Source organism: Micropterus dolomieu, linkage group LG10 (assembly GCF_021292245.1).
Source record: "Micropterus dolomieu isolate WLL.071019.BEF.003 ecotype Adirondacks linkage group LG10, ASM2129224v1, whole genome shotgun sequence".
Lineage (NCBI taxonomy): Eukaryota > Metazoa > Chordata > Actinopteri > Centrarchiformes > Centrarchidae > Micropterus > Micropterus dolomieu.
In genome coordinates this window covers 7,390,943-7,413,641 of record NC_060159.1, presented here as the reverse complement: position 1 = coordinate 7,413,641, position 22,699 = coordinate 7,390,943, and the positions used below count along the sequence as shown (strand labels likewise).

Sequence of the window (22,699 nt, the reverse complement as noted above, 5' to 3'; positions counted from 1 at the left end):
CTAAAATAACGAAGGAGTGGCTTCACAACAACTCCGTGGCTGTTCTTGAATGGCCCAGCCAGAGCCCTGACTTAAACCCAATTGAGCATCTCTGGAGAGACCTGAAAATGGCTGTCCACCAACGTTTACCATCCAACCTGACAGAACTGGAGAGGATCTGCAAGGAGGAATGGCAGAGGATACCCAAATCCAGATGTGAAAAACTTGTTGCATCTTTCCCAAAACGACTCATGGCTGTATTAGATCAAAAGGGTGCTTCTACTAAATACTGAGCAAAGGGTCTGAATACTTATGACCATGTGATATTTCAGTTTTTCTTTTTTAATAAATTTGCAAAAATTTCTACATTTCTGTTTTTTTCTGTCAAGATGGGGTGCTGAGTGTACATTACTGAGAAATAAAATGAACTTTTTTGATTTGATTTTTTTGGAAAATGGCTGCAATGAAACAAAGAGTGAAAAATTTAAAGGGGTCTGAATACTTTCCGTACCCACTGTAGAAATGTGACCACGCTTTAAAGTCCAACGGAGAGCACACAATGCGATGCAGATGTGTTGCTGTTTGTCCTGTTAAATTAGCTTGCAGAGCAGAGTTCTCTTGTAAAGATATTATCTTGGATTTAAGCCCGGTATGAGTAATGTGGATGTGAAAATTCAGAAAATTATTTTGTGGCAACAATTTTGGTATTTTGTTTAATAATCAAAAATGTCAAACATTCACTGGTTCGAGCCTGTCAATTGTGAAAAGTTCCTGTTTCACAAAACAAGCAAAAGAAATATGTCATGATCACGATGATAGGACATGTGATGTGTATTTTTTTTTACCATTTTCTGGTATTTTAATGACCAACCCAGAAAATAATCTGCAGATTGAAATAATCGCTAGCTGTTGCCCATCTTAAAGACTAAAGGGCATGTTCAAGATGCAACATGAAAATAACTAAAGTAGTAAGTAATGTACTTTTGAGCCTTCTTTATGAAATCAAATTTTGTGTACCTCTGCTGGTATCCAAGCTGGAATACTGTTACCTTCATTTTGTTTAGAGAACCAGCCAATGTCTTGTGATCTGTAAAATAGAGCCCTTTCCTGTCCTGTTCTGTCATGACCCCCCCACACTCTCATCTTCTCTCTGCTTCTTCTTTGGTCACGGCTTTCAGCGCAGCTCACCACCACATCCACATGAATTCCTCACTTCCTCTTTGAAGGGAGAACCACAAACGGTAACACAAACCATAACTCCGAGCTGTAATCGCTTCTCCAATTTCACTTGAGGATGGCATGGACTTGCATAGAGAGAAGAAATTTCCTTCCATCTCTTGTCTGCTTACCTCTGATGTTCCTCTCTCTACCTGTCTTTCATCATATGACCACTCCCCTGCACCCCGCAATCTTCCAGCTCTTCTGTCAGTGTGTGCGTGTGTGTGTGTGTGTGAGTCTGTTTGTCACAGGGCTTCCCTGATGACCTTGTACACTGCGGCAGGGGGGTGATTAAGGATCAGGGCCAAAGACCATTTCCTTTTCCATGGGAAGATGAATGACCCTGTTTGAAAGTGGCTGCCTATGGCCTCAGGGCAATTAGAGTTTGCGGTGAGCCAGCAACCCTTACCGCTTTGTGTACAAAGGCAGGTCCTTGAGAAAAAGAGAAATACTCGGCACATAGCCTATTCTGCTGAAACCAACACAGTAAGGTGATGGTGAACAAATTAAATGCATTTTCCTTTTCCTTTTTCTTTTTTTCCCCTTTCCAGCTGTTTTCTCTCCTGCTCTCCTCCTTCACCCCTCCTGTCCTGTTTCTATTTCTCCATAAACCTGCAAAAAAAAAGAATGTGCTGACTACAGGAGGCAACGAAGAAAAGCCCACCGAGGGTGCTCATTCCAAGTATCAATATTTGATTTAGGAAATTATTTAGCACGTGGCTCTGGCCCTACAAGTTGATTCTGGAGCTCATTCCGCTGTAATTTATCCACTATATTGAAGGAGAGGGTTAATACTTCCAGCTTTTTTGCACTGCTTGTGTTTGCTTTTGTCTTTCAGCAATATCGTTATTATATGAAGATTAAACATCACGATCAGATGTTTTGTTAGAATCACCCACTGTGTGTTATTTTTAACATTCTTCTGTCCTACCATTTCCCCCACCTCTTCATTCCCCTGTATTTTTTTTTCTTTTTTTTTTCTGATAAAGCATCTTATCTGTCACGGAGTGGGGAGCATGAGCAAAAAGAGTTGTGGCAGCCTATTGATAGGGATATGGCCTAGTGTCATTGATTGCTCTTGTAATACAAGCCTCTCCCTTGTCGGCCTGTCAAAGCCCAGATTGGACATGATAACACGCCCATCAGACAGCCGTCAATAGAAAGGCGAAGCTTCCGCCGCGGAGATGACTATCTTATTTTGGTACGAGGGCCGGTGGAGTAGAGGAATGGGAATTGGTGAGATAGCAAGAAAGAAGAGATGGCAGTGGGTGTCAGTCTGACCTCTGATTTCTGTTGCTTTCTGGGCCATTTCTCAACCTGAAAAATAGTCTGCAGTGTATATACCCATCTAACATATGTGAAATATATATATGTCCAGGGTGACCAAGGAGCACCTCAGGGATTAAGGAGTTGCTTTGAATTGTGTGTCTTTGATTAGTCCTTGCCTCCACATCGTCACTTTGATGTCTGGACATGCAACCACATTGGATATCCATGGCAACTGACTGCCAGGATGAGGCGCTCGAGGAAAATTGATTCGTGTAGGATTTATTCCCGTCAGTGCAAAAAATAAAAACTGCTTTAGCCATTGGGCACTCTGGCATTGTAAATAAACCAAATTGGCTTTGATAGTGGGGTTGTAATGTGGACCTATAGTGTTGTGTCTCTTCCCTTATTCTCAAAAGGCTTCATCTCAGTGTTTCCTTCACCCTCTGGGCACAAAAACACGTGAAGGTCATTTGTTATGATAAGACCGTGATGTGTTCAGGAGCAACCTCCCGCCCCCTCCCTGACGATGTGACTCAGTGTACTGTACTTAAGGATGTGTGCTTAGTTTCCCCTCGCCTCTGAAAACACAGCTCACACTCATATTTCATGTCATGTTTGTAACCCGGGGGCCACGGCTGCGTTTTAGCCTTTACACTGCTTTTACTGACCCAGGGGAAAACTATAGACAGTGGTCTAGTATATTACGTCTTTCTCTTCCCCCTGCCTGGCACAAGCCACTGCTTTGATGTGCCCGATCAAATCACCATCATCCTCAGCAGAATATTCAAATGCAGCCACAGCCGCAGATGCAGCAGCTGCTCCTGTTACCATCCGTGTTTTATTCCAAGTTAAAACATTCTCTGTTTGATTAGTGAGACCCTTAGACGATGGCTGTAAGCACACAATTAAATGATGGTATATTTTAAGTAGATGGTCATTAGTTGATCAAATTCAATTAGATCTGGAGAAAAATAAGCAATTTAGGATAGCATTGTTGATTAAAAGTCCATTTAGCATTAGATTGTTCTGATGTGATTCAATTTTTATGTTCATCTGTGCCACACAAGTTGATGAGTGCATAATATCTGGTTTAAATTTACATTTCTTAAGAGTAAATTCTGCAGGGGGTTGCTGTGCAGCTCCTCTGAGCAAGAGCATATGCTGTAAATGGTAAGTAGTGATGGTTTAGCAGGTGTGAAGCGAAGGTGTGATTGCACTCTTGCTCCTGCAGGCACGTTCGATAGAATGCCTCAGTAGTTAAGCACAAACATGAATGAAAATCATTTGTAATAATGAACAAAATGCATCATGTTTTTATGCTTTCAACCAGGTGGTTTGCTACAAAACTTCAAAATTGTGAAAGTGTTCCTCGGCCATATTGAATAGTGGATTTAATATGGCTGTGGAAGAAATCTGTCAGACACCGGTTGCATTTATCTGCTTCATGTAGCAGAGCGTGGCAGCCTGCAGTGCAACGGCTGCTGCTACTAATATGGATAGAAGGGCGCAAGGCTAGATTTTTTGTTTTGTTTTTGTTTTTATTGTTACTGATAGCTTGTGAAGAAACATCGCCTGCTCACCTGGCCAAAACGTTATGAAATGTTAAAATGAAGGCATATGTTTACAAGTCTATCTTAATAAAAATACTCATATGCCCATATGTACACTGAAAGAGCTGATAGAGCTATTGGTCACTGTAATTGTTCATATAGACATTCCTCCCTAATGTGATATCAATGTAAGTGATGGGGGACAAAACCCACAGAACTCTCTTACTATTTTTGTCAAGGGCATCTGGTGGCTGGACCAGAAGAAAAAAGAGACTGTTTCTGGTTAAAACAAAAAGTATCTTTCTCTTTTAAAAATGTCTTTCTCTGCAGGGATCCTTACCATAATGTTGTCAGACACTTGTAAGTAGTAAAAACAAGGACGTACTTTGACGGGATGAAATTACCTGCAAGGATTACATTGCAGCTCTGTGTCGTTGTTGCAGACTACAGCGCTCATTCAATATTGAATCAATTACAAAAACTGCCATCCCAATTAGTCACAAAGAGCCAAAAATGTGGAAAATAGGACCCAGATTTAAAAAAATACATAAGTTGCCTTTTAAGGTTGCATAGCATGAATGAAATATGTGTGTCGACAGCTGGATTATTTACAATAAAAGCGTATCTGTTGTGTCTGACGGACGACTGAGAAACTTGGCTGAAACGCCTCCTGTGTAGACAAGCTGTACCTCAAATGAGCCTAAGAAGAACAAATAGAATTGAAAAAATGCAACCTATCCTAAAACCAACTTTAATTCACATCTCACATTTATTTATATATATATTTATTTATTTATAGATTACTACCAGGCAGGCACAGTATTCTTTGTTTTTTTTTTCCTGCGGTAAAAACTTTTTAATAAAAAAAGGTGTTTGTTTCACAAGCTTCAAGTTTATTGTTAATCAATTTTGCTGCCTCTTTGTTCACTCTGAGGTCAGGCCTGACTGGTGATGTAGCATGCACTCCATTCAGTTGCTGAGGTAATTGCAGCTTCACTTGTTAATGGGCTCTGCATTGCTGCTGGCTGATTCAAAGTATTCAGTCCAGAATTCCTGAACACCAGAGAAGCTTTGTCGAGACAGAGACAGCCCAGCATCTTTGCACATTCTCCATTTTGTTTGTCAGTGCCATCAGTTGTGAAACTAAAAGCTGTGTATTTTGAGACTCGTCTCCCAAAGAGGCTGTCTATCTTTATCGATCGCCGGTGTGATCCTTTTAGTTGATGTGCTGAAGTGGTCAGAGGTAAATGCTGTTTTAATGAAGTCTGGCTATTGATTTGGCTGTGGTGTTTGTTTGTGGAGTTTGAAGATCACTTGAAGGCAGGGTAATTAGGATAATCAGGCGTGATGCACATAGCCTGTGAGTTTTTATGTACTGATATCATCATATGTAATTCGCTTTGTTCGCATACAGGAAGTAGATGGCATGCGTACATATATTAAAGCTTCCCACACACACAACACACATGCTGGTAGATCCCAACACAAAAATGACGCTGAGAGTGTTTGTTGAGAATAATTACACCAAAAAAGAAATCACTTTGCTGCCAAAATATATCCCACTCTATGTTATGGAGATTTAGACAGAGAATTGGATTTCCCCAGCTGTGAAATCAGTTTTTGTAGTCCCGCTGGCCAACCGCATCATTTTGCTATACCCCACTGTAGGCTCCCATCACAGTACACACGAAGCCTATGCCTTTTATGCTCCATGAGCTTTCTTTGCATTTACAGCATCTAGCTTCGTGCTATATGTTATTATCGACATCTCCGGTCGACTGAGAAAAGACTGCGTGTCACTTCATTCGTTCTGCATTAGCACAAATTCGGAAAAATGGCACTTCAATCTGAAGCAGCAGAGATGCATCATATGTTTATCAAAATGAATGAGGCCCACATCTAGTGGATCTACAAATGTCAAACATCATACTTCAGAATCCCTCCTCAATTTTTCTGAGTGGAATCAAAGTCACTTAGAATCATCTTTGACTCCAAGTCAGATGATTTTCAATCAAAAAGAAAATGAATAAATTGACTGAGTATGTCCTTCTACCATTTAAATGCAACCTTTAGAATACATGAGCTGAGGCAGCCAGTCCTCCTCTTTCATGTGGATCAAAGATGAAGTACTTAATGATTTTTTTCATATGCATTCTGCAGTGATGTGCAGGGCTTTGCCCTCTGTATGCCAACAAGTCAAGAGAGGGCATAGATTATAAACATTTTTGATGAGGCTTACCTCAGGGCTAAATGCCATCCCTTTGACCGTTTCTACATCCCTGTTTTTTTCTCATCCCATTAGTAGCACTACTTGATCAGTGTTGAGTTGGAAAATAATATCAAGTTTTCTTAAACATTGTTTAAGAGATAAAAGTGGAGAGAAAAAGCAAAAGGGTCCCTGGACTTGAACGTGGAGTCCCCAGTTCAAGTCCGTGTCAAGTGAAGTGTCAAGTTAGCTCCTAAGCTACAGAGGCTCCCCAACAATATCCACTTTTATATAATTAAAGTGACATTCATTTTTGAATTACTTCAAAGGAACACTTCATGATGCATGTTAATAAAGTGGTACTTGAACTCATTTGAAATGGCTTTGGGGGTACCTAAGACAAAAAGGTTGCACTTATAAATGTTTTTATCATTTTTAGAGATTACACATTCTACTGCCTATTTTAACCTGCAATCTGTGCCCATGCACAGTTAAAGCAAAATGATTTTGGTTTAGGGAGACTGATTGGTTTGTTTAATATTACTCTTTTGCGCCCACACTGCTAGGGGAATATGTATAAAATGTTTCAAACCTCATTTTACAGACTGATGTGACCCGAGCAAAATCTCCTCTACGACTTACATATGTCTCATTACAGTTGTTTATCCATCCATCCATCGTCAACCGCTTATCCTGCGTACAGGGTCGCGGGGGGCTGGAGCCAATCCCAGCTGACATCGGGCGAAAGGCGGGGTACACCCTGGACAGGTCGCCAGTCCATCGCAGGGCCACACATAGACAAACAACCAGTCGCACTCACAATCACGCCTAAGGACAATTTAGAGCCACCAAATTAACCTAGGCCGCATGTCTTTGGATGGTGGGAGGAAGCCGGAGTACAGTTGTTTATGGTTTATTCAAATTATTTTATTTCATATATTTCATATAAGAAATGAATGAAATTAGAGGAGTATTACACCGCTCTTAAGAAGTATTTTTGCACACTTATTATAACCTTGTGTTCCTACAGCATTTACATCACTGCAGACGTTGTGTCCTGTTTGTTAGTTTTTCCACAACGTGATTGTGGCTGAATTTTAAAAATAGTCAGCGGTAGAAACACACTTATCTAGAGGTTACTTACTTCTTTTCAGTTTTTGTCAGACGTTGGATGGAATTATTTTAACTACAAGGACGCATCACTCCATGTAATTACCTCTCCTTTCATCCTGCTGTTCTGCTGTTACAGTGACACTCTCCCTGTCTAAAGTCTTTGTCTTTGAGACCAATTACAAACCCAGTTACTCATATACATGGCAGAGAAATCGACATTGGGAGAAATCTAGCTGGAGAAACCAGGTTTCTATAATCCCCAACGCTGATTATAGAAACCTTTTTTGCTTACATGATGTTAAGGAAATAACCCATTAACCTGCTTACTTGCATGCATGTAAACGTGCTGAACGCCAATTCAGATTTGGCCCATGTTGGAAGACATGTAAGAAGTTCTAGCCTAGTCAGATGGCCACGGCAACAAATAAGAAAAATTGTCTTCGGGCACTTATTCAGACGGGAGAATGACACATTTACATAATGAAGTGCATGTGTGAAAGTCTGAAAAGGGGCTCAACAGCAAAACGCATGGGCTGTGAATCATCCTATTCAGCTGAAGTTTGCATTTGCAAAACATAGATTGGTGTGTATGACTCTGCATCCAAGGCAGTGAAAATATTTGCTCTGTGCTGAGACGCTGTCGGCATCAGCTGCAGAGAAATGCAGCATGAATGGACAAGAGAAAGGCAGTGTTTTCAGTTGATGCTGGGTTATGGTGTGATGGTCTTGGGCTGAAATTGCTGGAACAGACTTTGAAGTGGCTCAGGTTTTTCATCTCTCTCTCTGTGTCCCTGGCTCCCACATCTGCCGCTATCATAATAACAAGCAATAACCCTCTTTCAGCAATAACCAAGACTTTTACGCCTGTAATGTGGCTTCAATAAATAGTCATGTTTACCAAGGGGCTATATTTTACAGCAATTTAGTTTAGAGCCTCCCCTCTTACTTCATTTTTTTTGCCTCCACATGCTGGAGTACAGTGCATAATAAGGTGCATTATGTACACCAGCACAAACACGCACCAACACATTAACAAATGTACCGATAGAAAATAGCACAGCCCATCTCTCATAATCACAATACACATCAGGAATATGCTTTGAAAACTCTACTTTCTCAATGTGAGGTTTGGTAGCCCTGCATGTTGAACAGCAGCATGCGTGCGTATGCATGTGGTAGAGGTGGACAGCTTTCTCTGGGCCCTGTTAAAAGCAGCAGCACAAGCATGGGGGCGCGTTTCATTAGTCTGTCAAACTCAATGATATTTAGAGCCCCACACCCTCGGCCAGAACTAGAAAACTCAATCAGCACTCTGATTTCATAACCCTGCTTGGTGACAGGGCTTATTTTATCGCCCCGCTGATTCATTCTAATAAACGCCGGCTGCCCAGCGCACCACCGCTGAAATACAACAACCCCCACTCCCCACTCTGTCCTCCATGGGTCGACCCAAAAAAAAGGGAACGGGTGGGAAGAGGGGATAAATCAGAATTGTGGTAACTGGAAGGTGCAGATAATCCATCGCTGGTCCGGGTGTAGCTAGCAAGTCTGCCGTCCCTCCCTCCCTCCCTCTACACCCTTTAGCACAAATCAGGAGCCGGGACAGTGTTGATCTGTGAGGGCTTGGTGGGGCCATTGATTGTGGACGACAGAGGAGGAGAGGGGCGATAAATAATCGGAGGCAGAGTGCGGAGGGTGTAGGAAAACAATTATCTGCGGAGGTGGAAAGCACATAAAGTGAAGAATGATAAACACTGTGAAATATGATTGACTCCAAGTGATATATGGAAGCCGAAGGACAGGCGGAGAGGTCTGTGTGTGCAGAGATATCCTTGAATGGAATGGCTGTGGGGCAGTATAGATGAGGACTCACTATACTGCTCTGGGCCTAACAACATTTTCCTGTGTATATGTGTGAATGTGTCTCTTTCTCCACAGACGACGGATGACATTGTTTCGTCGGCGGAGTGCTCCAGCGACGACGAGGACCTGGAAGAGTGCGACTCCGGACATGCAGGTGGGATGGGTGTGTCGAGTTGTGCTTGCTCTGAACCTGGTCTATTTCTCCTTATCTTTCTTTGATTTGCTACCGAGGAGCCTCTCCTCTTAGCATCATGTCCCATGGGAGCTTCAAGTGTAACTTCAAAAAGCCCTTCGAAAAGCCAGTGTGAGAAATATACACTAGTGTGAGGGGTTCTCAGTGTATATCTAAAGTTTAAAGAACTCTTTGGAGATGGATGAAAGCAGTAAGAAGTTTCAAGTTTCTATATCCTTAGCATGCTCTCTGTAGGAAGTTACATTTTTAACTTTCACCGTAAATAAGTAAATGCTTACATATTATAGCTGCTGTAGTTAAAGCTCATACCTTTCATCTCTTAAACAAGTTACACTTAGCTATGGGGCCACTGGTTGCAGACATGAGGAAGCGTTGATACTAATTTTGTCTCTCAGCATTCAGTCGAGAGCAAAACTTTACTCAACAAAGTACGAAATTAGTATCAAGCCCCATGTCGCCCGCACTGATGCTTCAAAATGTATCTGTCCTGTACATGGTTGATTTCCTCTTGCTGTGCGTGTGTGTGCGTCTCTCTTGACAGAGGATACATTTTGAGATTCTTTCGAGAACAAAGATGCTTTCAGCATAGATACTGTGATATGTAGCAGACTAACTGCAACAGAGCCTCTTCCTCCCTTCTCCTACCTTCTTCTTCTTCTCTTGTTTGTACCTCTGTTTCCTTCGTCGGAGGCTTGCCTTACCTGAAACATTCTAATAGAGAACAGATATCCTCGAATTTCTGTGCGCATCGTCTCTCTTCCCTCCGCCCTTTACACAAACACACACATAAAAATACACACAAACACAAACACACACATCACTTTGTGATTAGATCAAAGTGATAAGACATTCGCTCAGTGGAAAACAGAGCTGGAAATAAAACCGCAGATTTAAAAAGAGTGGTTATTTTGAGGCAACTTGGGTTTGGACGGCTTTTGAACAAGCAGCTGTCAATCACACTTGTGCCCGGGAGCAGCTGGCGTATATCCTAATAGTATGTAGTAAAGCAGGAGGAGTGTGAGCTCTATTGAAACTGACTCAGTATGTAAAAAGTGTCTCCCCTTAGGCACTCTGGAAATCATTAACAGCTCAGGCTATTTGATTGCTTCACTGTCCTTCAAAACGCCATCACAGTGGACTAATTGATGCTGTGTTAATCTGGCTAAATATGGCTCAGCTTAGCACCAAGCATATGCCCACTTTTCACTGCTAATAATAAGCCTAAATTGAAACAATGCATTGCCCTTTCACTTTATCTTTGCTCGGAGAACATAATAGATAATCGGACATTTTTTTATTCCTCTCGGAAATGAGGTCTTTCCGTGTACTTTTGTAGATATCCTGCTAGTAATTTTACCATTTTCCTCATATCTGTGAATGTAACTCATTTACTTTGAAGCTTTATCGCACTGTAATAGCGTTTGTTTCCTTGAAATTATGACCACATTTAGGTCCTTGTGCTTATGGCTTTTAGATGTAAAGAGAAAGCCATTTTCTCCGTGCCTCTGTGCAGTATTTAGGTTCTTTATCTATAAGAATGAGTTGCTTTCTTAAATCAGAGATTATTGAAATTGAATGGACACATTTTTTACAGCTCGTGCGTTTTTTGGGGGGTTTTTTACGTTTCCGTAGACTATTAGAACCTCAAACCCAAGTATTCTCAAAAACGGAACAAAGCGTAGTGGAAGAAGTTATAACTAAGCGAACATGGTACCCTCCCCTCATATAGTGGCAACATATGTAGTCATACACACTCATACATACTGTACATTTCACCATGTTGACACAGAAATTCATATCCTCATTCCTTGCCCCGCTTCCAGTTGTATGAACAGTTGCATGACATGATGTTGGTTTCTTTTCTGTTGCACTTTGTTTGTTTTTTTTCTCCTGTGATGCACATATGAACATCTCTCTTCTGTATCGATTTGGACCCAGCTGCTGGGTTGCTTAAGATTTGAGCGTTTTGTGTTTGCTTTACTTTGGGGCCGGGGTGGGTTGAGTGGGGTGATCTTTTATTTTCTTGTTGGGTTTTTTCTTTTTTTTTTTTTTTGTTTAGTTTTTGTTTTTTTGTCCTCCTCATCATCCGTCGTCCATCCTCCAAGCAAGGATAGAGCCACTCCTCCCGTTTTTGCCTCATCTTGTGCCGCATGAACTTTTGGTGGTTGGAAAATTCAAAGTTCTCCTCCTCATCAAGTTTGTGTTTATTTTTTTTGTGCCATATGGCTTCTAAAGAAACATCCTCCCCCCATTTTCGATACAACATAGGGAAATGAACGGCAACAAAATCTTTTCTTGCCATCATCCTTTTTTTGGCCTTGTGCAGGCAACCCCATTCTGTCTCAAGAAAGTTGTGTGTGAAAGAATGACTCCTGTCTCCCCTCCCGAGCGTTAACCCCACCCCTCCCACTCCATCCCGACCCACCTACCTTCTTTCTTTTAGCCTTTCTGCATATACATGTCTGTTTGAATGCAGATGGCATAAAAAGACTTTTATTGCCACAAAGTATATCTGTTTTTCTATTCTATCTGTTGCTCCAAGTAGAAGGCTTTTGTGGCATGCACACTGTACTGGACTGTACCACAGCTCTATAGACTAACAATAATCCTCTCCCCCCAACTCCCCCGCTTCTGCATGGATATGATTGGCATCCATTTTGTGTGCTGCTTCTTCTCCACCCATAAGTCTCAGGCTAACCCCCAGCTGGCTTCTACTACATGTCAGTGTGTGTGTGTGTGTGTGTTCGGGGCTACAGCAGAGGTCCTGCGTCGCCGCTGTTCCCCACGGCAGCGCCTCCCTCGGAGGCGTATTGTGTTTGTGCTTGTGCCTGCTGTCTCTGTCAGTGCTCCGTCTGTGTCTGCCAAGCAGCCTGTCTTGTCTGCTGTACGTGGTTGCGGTTGTGTTGTCTGTCTGTTTAATAAAACTGTTAAACCTTACCTTTTCCCTTTGTCCCATGTGAGTTCCACAAGAGAGCAAATAAGGAGTGTGCAGTGAGATTCCTGCCCATTTACATGGCATGTTTACATAATTATTATGGTTATTATTAAACTGACAATAAAAATATTACTCCGTGCAGGAATTCACTACCTAGTAGAAACTACTACCTGAAAATCACTAATGAAAAATATGTGATTCTCTATTTAGAGAAGAGAAAATATCAAGTCAATTTATCGTTAATTTCACAGTGATTAACAGATTAAAAGTGTTGCAGCTTGTCATTACCGTGTAATCAGAGCAATTTTGTGATTAATGTGTAATTATATTTTAGTAATTGATGCAAATGAATTTCATAAATCCACAAGTGCAAATCGGAATGTTTGATTTATACAGACAGTGCCTACAAGTTGCTCTAAATCCCTACAAGACATTATATCAGTTGGACCAGATGGAAAGTAGTTTATTTCAATTTAGACTGATAAAAAGTCCAGCTTTCATTAGGGCTATTTTATTATTTATTATTATTTATTTTATTAGGCTAAATGCAGAATGATAGCTCTTTGACACAGCACAGAAAGCACAGGTGTTACTAATACTGATGAAAATGGTTTTGCTCTATTTACTCAGTAGTGTGGGTAAGCTGAGTCAGGGACACTGTGTGCACCATCCCCAGGCCCTGGAACACATAAATGGAATGGGACCATCATTATTGTCATTAGTTACACCTGGGTTTTTCCTGCCACAGCAATTCAATATGCCACGACAGCATGGTATATTGCAGTGGCTCCAATGTATCAGTGGCAGCAGTATGAACAACATGTCCACATTCCTAAATGACATAATATGTATATCGGTTAAGGCCTTCCAAAATGACCCATTAGAACATCTGCCACTTCCATGTTTAAGGTTATCTAAGTTTAGGCAACTAACGTTATTTGATTAAAGCTGCTCTAAAAACAACAGATCACATGATTGACTATAATATGAAAGGAGGTGCTCATCAGGACAAACCCAAAGAGCATAATCATCCGACTCTGCAGTTCACCTCAGCTCTACGGAGCATTTCAGCCCTTTTTTAGCTCATTGTTTTGGTTTTATGGCCCACAACTTCACTGCCCTGCCTCACTCACACCGCTCTCATCAGCGTTATTTCCAGCAGCAGCAGGCAGCAGTTTTTCAAGAAATAAAAACAACTCTTAAAAACCACTGTATGCTACCTGACCAGCACCAAACAACTATTGGACAAAGATAAATTGCTACTGAGCATAAACATACAGCTAGGTTGTTTCAGTCTGTTTAAACAAACGACCAGCACTTTTTTTTTTCTAGAGATGACAGCCTCCCACAAATCTCTGCAAACAAGCTAACTGTTGCAATATAAGTGACAGTCAAATAGATCATAAAAAGGTTGTGTATTTAATAAAAGGGCTATAAATGGTCCTGCATGCGCCATTACCCTATCAGCCTTTGATGAAATGGTGCACAGATCAAACAGATGTAACATATTTATCGATCATCTCCTCATCTCAATAAAACAGAGTTGAATCTCTGGGTGTCGGGGAGCTGCACCTTAGTATAACTTGTAGAGCACTCGGGAGATGTTTGTGTTGGGAAAGCAGTTGTTGGATTGTTAGTCTGTTGATGTTGTCTGATGTTTACTGTATGACACACTATGAATTTCCGCAAAAAGACTAATAAATATCTCTATCATTGGCCTTGGTGGGTAAAGTGGAGATCTGTGGCTCAAATTAATGTTAGACAGAAAGCATGGATGTGATGTTGCAGGATTTTGTCATTGCTGTAGATGAAGTGGACACATGTAGGGTGCAGAATGAAGTATCACTGGGTTTTCTTGTGGCATCAGCTATGGCTTCCGTCAAGCCCCATTGGGCCGGCTGTCACTTCACCACAGGCCTCAGATCAGTTTAAAGGTTATTCAGCTGACACATGTCCGCCGAGTGCAGAGGTGCAGCCTAATGGCTGTACAGCAAATCGACCGGCTGACAGGAGCGAGTCGCCACGCCTGCTGGAGATGCCAATATAATACGCCAGGCTGCGCCCAGCCTCATGATGACGGATTAAGAGCTATGTGCCATGCGCCGTAGCTTCGGGACACCCCTGGACGGAACAGAGTTCCTTCTCCTGCCAGAGGTAGTTCATGTACGGAAGGATGTACAGGGCAGACCTGTCCGCTTGCTGAAGTTGAAAATGAAACATCGTTCAACTTTTAGCATGGAAATGAATTGTCCATCAGTGAGAAATTAGACCTCCCTTGGCAGGGGTATGCACAGGCAAGATAAGATAATTTAATGGCAAATACATGTTTCTAGAAAGCTCAGCCATTGCACAGGGCACCAATATAATCCCTGTCATGTCCCTTTAAGTGTGTCCACACTGAGAATCTGAGTTTTGTTGGCTCTCTGGTAATCAGCTCCCTACCTGTGGTGGGTAAAGGTGAATGAATCTGCTACAGCAGGTCTCTGGGCACAATGCACACGGCCACAATGGGATTTCAGGGCCCCCAAACCACTGACTCACCCACAATTTGCAGCATCAAAATCCCATTGACTCAGTTCATCCATGGTTGGTGCTGGTGCACCGGCTTTCCGCTTTTATGGTGTAGCATCGTCAAATCCCTGACACACCGTCGGGATTCATCTCCATTCGGAAGCCTCAGCAAACGCTGGATGGACACGGGGATCAGGAGAGAGAGGAGAGGGGAAAGAGAGAGGGAGTGGAGGGAAATGAAGGGAAAGTGCTGCTCTGAGATTTCTGCATCTGTAGCCTCCAAACTGCTGAGGTAGACAGTCAATCAGCTATTTAGAAGTAACTGTATTTACTTAATTCCTCTTCAAAAGCCAGCACAGGCATGCAGCCGATAGTCTATTTTTCCAGGATTGATGAAAAGCAGAATGACTAGAAAATTTAATTTGTTTCATGCTTTTGTGGTTGAAAATGATAGGATCGTTTTTTCTCACTGATGCAAAGGCTAGCCAGTAGGCACTGGCGCAGAGAAACACTTGGTAATCTGAAGTCCTGCCTTCCTTTTGCTTAAAAAGAAAGAAAACAGAGTAAGTGGCTGTAGGTCTAGCGGAGTGGAGAATTATTTGCCAGGGAGGCAGAGGCTTAGAATGAAATCCCCATCCATCTTGACGAGTGCAGAAAACAAACGCAGTCTGGTTAAGCAAACCCATTAGAAACCGCAGTGTTTGTCTGCTTCTGAAATGCAGCAAGACGTGCAACGCTTGTGCAAGAGCTTACACAGGATTAAAGTGTTTACCAAAACATCAAGGTCCTCTGCACTGACTTTACTGGAGACCCTTAACGGCAGCGGTTCCCCTCCTATTCAAGTGTTGTGTTGATATAGCGCAAAGCTAACAGTCGCCAAAAGCTGTTAGCCAAGAATGGAGTGAAAGGATGCAAACAAGGCCAAGACAACAAGGGCAGAGTAGAATAAATAAAGCCTGGGATGAAATCACTTACTCTGTGCTGGCATTGTTTATTTAACAAGGCAAGGAGCTTGGCTCTGCTATTAGAATATTATCTCAGCTATGCAACATGAGCAGTAGCTGTTAGTTGAACAGAAGTTCATACAGTACAGTAGAGAGCCACTCTGTATCATGTCTCTGCAGCACATTTGGACAGTCAGAAAATTCCCATTGAAGACATAAGTGCTGATAAACACAGTGTGACAGATGCCATATTTCCTCAATTATGCTTAACTCTTACACCCACTTTTGCTTAATGAATGAGGTTTCTGTAACCAGCCCGCAGATGAGCAACCAAAACCTGATGTCTGAAGACAAAAATGCACACCTCACATCTCCTTTAACTCACAAATAAAACTCGCCACCCTGTGCCCTCTTGTGGAACTCCTTCCCCACACGGTGTTTATCTGTCAAACGAAGGCTGTTGGTTATGCACATAACACAAAGCATCTAAACATTTAATAAAAGGTAGCTCATTAATTATCACTCTACTTCCCCTCTTGATTAATTAGCGAATGCAGTGGGCCTAAATGCCACATAATGATGGTTGTATATCACCCACGGTGCATCTTCTTCCCCTGTTAACTGCTGATGAATTATTCTTTGCCTGAGAAAATATCCCACAGACCTTGGTGGCAGTGACATTCAACTGACCTCTGACCCCTTCTTAAACCCCTTCCCCTATCTGTCCCATGGCTTGCTGTATTGTTCTTGTATATTACTCTCCCTAAATGCAACTTACTTAAGCATGCATTAACCCTAACTTGTTATAGTGGAACTAGAATCCAAAATAAAACCATGTCTGATTGACCTCTCTTTCTCTGACGTACATCCAGATTGCACGCCCTGTCCTGTGTTTTAAAATACTAACAAGAGAAATGTATTGAAGTAACTAATAATAAAGTCTTTATTATTAGTTAAACAAAGGTGGTGACACTTTGCCTATAAACTGTCCCCCCCTCTCTTTGTCTGCCTCAGTGTGTGCTTTCTGGTTGTTCATCTCTGATAGTGTGAGAAATTTATTGCCTTTCTTTCTTGCTTGCTAATCTGTTTTTTTATTTTTGTCTTTTTGTGCATATATGTTAATACGCATATATGTTTATCTCTCTTTCTTTTTCTTTTCTGAAAATGTTCAAATTTTAACTATCTGCTAATTTGCTAAGAATCACTATTGCCAATGTTTTTGATGATTTTTTTTTCCCCTAATTAGAATGAAACTTCCTCTTTTCTCTATGAATTAATTACCATGTCATAAACAACAGAAGGTTTTTTTACGATTGGGTATCAAAACCACACAGCTTTCAAATTCATGTCCTCATAGAGAAAAAAGCGAAGTCACCTCCAAAGTAGACCCTCACCACTATCTGTGAAAACTGTTCCAAACTGTTTCTATGCTGATCTCTAATATTTTCCTGTTTATTAGCAATCTCTGATTGAAATTTGGATTTAATCAATGAATGAGTCGATTGATTTTGTGCATGGCAAAGAAGTTGCAGCTTAGGGTTTGTAAAACTGTCAGTGTTGAGAGTGCTGTTCTCTTTTGTAGATGGGCATGTATATGCTCATTGTTTGTATATCCCCATCCCTTCCTTACAGCCAAAAGCTCTAATGCCGCCCGACCGCTTCGTGCCGCCTTTACATGGACATGGCAACTGATGTACACGTTCACCCCCATCTATGTCATTTCCTTCCTAGTATGTTCATAGGTCCCACCCCGTCTCACACTCCCTCCTCCCAAACCCTTTACGTAAAGATTCTAAAATATGTACAGTCATCCGTTTGTTCATTGCTGATGAAGTTTAAATCGAGCAAAAAAAAAAAAGATAAAGAGTCGTCTAATCAGGCTGTAGATATTTATGGAAAGAATTATCTATCAAAGCAAGAATTATAGATATACAGTTTTCTTTTTATACAAAATTAAATGACTATCAAAAGAACAAAAAAAAAAAGATATCCTGAACAGAATGGTGAAGATTATTTTTCATGTCATGATGTGTGGATGTATGTGTTGTTGCCTCCCTGTGCCATCCTGTCTAAAAAGAGAAATATATACTAATTAATCAGAAATTGCTAAAAAAGAAACTAACCTAACTTGTCCAAAGGCATTCTTACACAACTTTCTTTTGTAAATTTTTTTTTTCTTCCTGCCAAAATCATGCGGGCAATTTGTTGATGTAAGTTGACAAAACTGATGGTATGCTTTCTTCCTTTGAAAACTGTTTTTTGTAGGCTTTTATGATTTTCCGAGCTGACTTTCTTTTTACCTGTTTTTTACTACTTACTTATTACTAATCCCTTTCTGGATAGCTCTATCTGTGGCTTTACTTTGTGAATGTTTTTTACAATGTTTGCTCTAACTCTGAACTCTTTTTGCAATGCCTTAATTATTATTTCGTTTTCCTTAATTTCTGTTGTGTTCTTTTCTTTATTGTTCCAAAAGGTTTGCATCTCTTTATAGTGCCCTGTTTGTGAGCCTTTGCAACGTACAAACAAGCCACTTTGGCAAGAGGATAAGCAGCTTCAATGGACATCTGAATGTTTCAAACTCTTTGTAGTAGTCAAACAACAGGTTTAACCAATAAAGCATGTGGTATCAAGTGTTCCAAAATGTATTAATTATAATGAGTCGCTGTGGAAATGCTTTTAAGCACCCAGATCTCTTCCATTCTTAGGAACAATTTAATAACACCACACTCCAAATGGAGAACACGCGCTATTAAAAGCGAGATACTGCCAAAAACTACAGCAAACATTCATGTGTCATTGAACTGCCCGGTGACTTTGTGCCATTGTGGTAACTGTAGGGGTCAAAAGGCAAGAGGCTAGGGCGAATAGGGGAGCCCACTAAAGCTCCATTTTTTATGACTTGTGAGTGGTGGCTTTTTGCTGGTACAGTTGTCTTTTGTAGATCAGAGTGTGGCCCTCTGATTGACCTAAAGCGCCAATCAGGTTTTTAAGAGGCTCCAGGTAATGTTTTTTGGACTTTGGAGCACTTCTAGTCCAACAACACTGCCTTTCCATCATTTTTCAGCGTTATGATGCAGGAGTTGTTGGTATTTGTTCGCCCGTGTAGCCCAGGTCAGCGGGGTCAAAAAGTGCCTCTGTGAGCCGCTACATGGAACACCTTACAAACAGTTTCTCATTTCAGACTTAGTTAACTTGCTTTCAGGCCCACTGGCTTGCACTTGAATTGCAAACACATGCTAATACCCTCTGCTTCTTTTTATCCACAGAGCGCTCAGTTTTTGAACGGACTAAAAAGGATTTACACTTGAAGATAAATGAAACAAGCCTCTTAAAAGCCTGAGCTAGTCATTTATGTGGAGAAATATGCAGCATTATCAGATAGAACTAAATATAGGGCCACAATTTGTGTGGCAATACACATAACTTACACTTTTTTATATACAACCATAGCAAATTATGAATTTACGTAGCGCATCATATGATAGCCATGACTAGTTGATACAGCACACTGCTGTCTGAGAACATGTAGAATATGTAGGAGTTTATATGTGGAGTCAGTTTAATGTGGCTCACCCTTGTGCATCCCTCAAAGCCTTTTGATGCAATGTATACTTTATTTATGGCTGTTGTTTTCTTTCAGTTTGGGTCTTGTTTGGTTCTGAGTTTCGTTGTTTTTGCACTGGTACGGTATTTTCTGTTCCTTCTTTCTTTGTTTATCCTCAGTTCATTTCCTTCCTATGTTCAGCTTTGCTTTATACGTTCTTTTGTTACCGATTCTTTTGGTGTTTGGCTGCTTCTTGACGTGCTGATGGAAGACTTTCTGCCCTCTGACTGCTGTTTGTTTCTCTCTTTCACTTTCCAGGAGGGGAGCTAGTCATCCCCGTTCTAGTTGAGGATCCCATAGACATCCCTTCTGTATCCACCCGTTCTCCCTTCATCCCCCTCCCCCCTACCCTCCGCCCCGTCCTTACCATTATTGAGACCACCAAAGAATCCTTGGCCATGGCCACTGAGGCGGGGGTACCTTGCTTGTCGGACCGAGGCAGCGATGATTGTGATGATGGTGATGGTGGTGATGATGGTGATGATGATGATGATGATGGCATGGTGATTTCGGGGTTTGGCTCTGGCGAAGCTTTCGACTCTAGCCTGCCCCCGACTGACGATGAAGATTTTTACACCACCTTCTCCCTGGTAACAGATAAGATCTTGACCACATCGGCTTATGAAGGCGGCTACAAAGCCCTCGCGCCCAAGTGGGAGGCCAAGGACTTGAGGCCTAGCAAAGCCTCTGAGGCAGGTAGGACTACACCCACCTCGCCTCTGCCTGACCCCCGGGGCACGCCGCCGGCGGCGGTCCCCTCAGACACGCCACCCAAGCTGCCCGCCGGGAAAATGAACAACCGCGAGGTAAAACCCCCGCAGCCGGACATTGTCCTGCTGCCCTTGCCCACGTCCTTTGATCTGGACGGCACCAAGCCACGGGGCCCCTTCATCACCTCGCCCATGCTGCGCACAGTGCCAGCTGCCTTGCCCACAGTTCCCGGTGTGGTGCGGCGGGTGCCCCCTGGGGCCTCAGAGGTGATCCGGGAATCCAGCAGTACCACGGGCATGGTGGTGGGCATTGTCTCAGCCGCCGCCCTCTGCATTCTCATCCTCCTCTACGCCATGTACAAGTACAGGAACAGGGACGAGGGTTCCTACCAGGTGGACGAGACGCGTAACTACATCAGCAACTCGGCGCAAACCAATGGCGCTGTGGTGAAGGATAAAACACCCAGCGGCAGCGCCAAAGGCAGTGCCAGTAGCAAGAGACCGAAAGACAAGGACAAGGAATATTATGTATAGAAATCAGAAGTCATTTCCCAACACATACAAAAATAAACAGTTTGGAACAAAGTTATAAACATTTTGACAGTACCATATTGGCAACTGTGATTTAAAAAGGATAAAATCTCTTGAGAACTCAAGATTTACTGAGTCACTGAAACATTTACAAAAGAACTTTGGCTTATGGAAGCACACTTACTATTGTAAGCATTACAGTGAGACAATGCAGTACAACTTCACCGGGACTCAGCGTGGATCTTTTTAAGAAGTCCCTGCTGGAGGCAGTGTGAATAACATCACTGTAACATCCACACGACCCCAAGTGACTGTCAAGAGATGTGTGATCCTTAGAGTTCTAATGACCTTGTCCATTGTAACCCTGTAAAATACGATCACTGTCATTTCGGCCATTCTGAGCATGCATGTGAGGTGTATGTGACGTGGTGCTGGCATCTGTGTAAGTGAGGGACCTCAAGAAACTATGATTGTCGGGGAAAGTTGGAAGTCAAAACATGATTTCACATTACAAACGCTTTCATTAAATGTAGCTTTCATGGATGCAATATGAGCTAAAGTATATGTAAAGCAGTCTTTTTATTTCTATTATTGTTTTTTATTTATTCATTCAGTAGGTTATTTATTTATTTATTGAATTTAGATCTTTTTTTGAAGGATGATGTCCAGTCAGGGTTGACTAGTGCTCAGTGACCACTCAGCAGGATGTGATACAGTAATGTATCTCAATATTTCTCTCTCCCTCCCTCACGTCTCAGCTAAGGATTGGGCTGCTATGCATGGTATCCACATTCTAGATGGTGTTCAAGCGTGCAAGAGTGGATCCACCAGGCAAAATGCACAATACATTGTTATTTCTCTGAATTTTAAATCTCTGATAGCATTTTTCTTTTTTTGATCCAGTTTTCATTCCATTTCCCCAAATGCTGTGTGAAAAACAAATTACCATAATTTGTGTCTGGCGGAGATTTAATTGTTGCAATCTTAAAAAAGAAAAAAAATCCAGGCTAACTCCAGTGTGAACAAGTGTGATTATATCTGTTGTCACAGAGGACTCTGTCAAAAACAGCAAATATGTTTACATATTTTATTACATCATAGCCGTTGTGCTTTGCAGGTCAATATTGTACAGAAAATTCAAGTTCTGTTGATTTTGAACCTCTTCTTGTATAGACAGACCATTTGATTTGATTTTACTGCTGTAGCAACATGGGAAAAAAAGATTTATATTCTTTTTCCAGGAACGCCTGGGGATAAAAAATGATGTGCACAGGAACATTTGTTTAGGTGGGGAGAAAATGTTAGATTAGACGTCTAGTCTCTCTGGATGGTGTTTCTCTTCAGTCGCATGAATATTTGACCATGGGAAGCTGTCAATCAAATAGAATAACATCTTGTATTAGGGACTCCTCTTTATTCAGAAATTACTTTCATCATGTTATTTATTTTTTTATTGGAAATTTAAAAAACAGAACAAGAGAATAAAGACAGATTATGGATTTGGAGATCTATTGCTAGCACCTTACAGACTTACAGGTGTTTTTTTTTCTTACTTTTTTAAAAACTCTGACGTCAATGTTGTTGTCTGCTCAACTCATCTTTTTGCATATGTTTTTTTTTCTGTTACTGTGTAGCTTAATTTCATGTCTCATTTTTATGACATTCTCTTCTGGCAATATGTTGTTTTTTTATGTTATTTATTGCTAAAGTTTTTTGTTCTTGTTCATTTTCATGCAAAATCAGTCGGTGTGTATGTTCACTTTGATTTTTTGTGTTGGTACTTGGCTTTTTCAACCAGTTAATTATTATTGTCTTTGCTCCTTTGACTCCAAACAATTCCCAGAAATAAAAAAATGTTGTTCCCAAACTTTTTGGATGTTAGACTGCGGGTGGCTGTCTCACTCATCCATGTTGTGGTGTAAAGGCAGGAGAAGGCACAGCGAGGAGATGGAGAAAGATACCATCTATGCCGAAGACTATTCACTGAACCCCAGTTTCTCATCCATTTTGCTGTCACTTCAATGATTTCCTTTTATACCAAAAAGTGGTATCATTTCCATTCAAATGAAG

At 41.5% G+C, this 22,699-nt stretch overlaps 1 protein-coding gene across 4 annotated transcripts in view; it reads left to right on the top strand.

Moving 5' to 3' along the window:
* Nucleotides 1-22,496, top strand: part of nrxn3b (neurexin 3b) — a 297,359-nt gene extending 274,863 nt beyond the window's left edge. For 3 of the 4 annotated variants that reach the window (XM_046060480.1, XM_046060482.1, XM_046060479.1), the window contains 2 exons: nucleotides 9,274-9,352; nucleotides 19,647-22,496. In XM_046060480.1, the coding sequence (XP_045916436.1) occupies nucleotides 9,274-9,352; nucleotides 19,647-20,632 (1,065 nt within the window). In that variant the 3' untranslated portion in view covers nucleotides 20,633-22,496. The remainder of the gene's footprint in view (nucleotides 1-9,273; nucleotides 9,353-19,646) is intronic. The other variant, XM_046060483.1, reaches the window with a different exon arrangement.
* The last annotated feature ends 203 nt before the right edge of the window (nucleotides 22,497-22,699 follow it).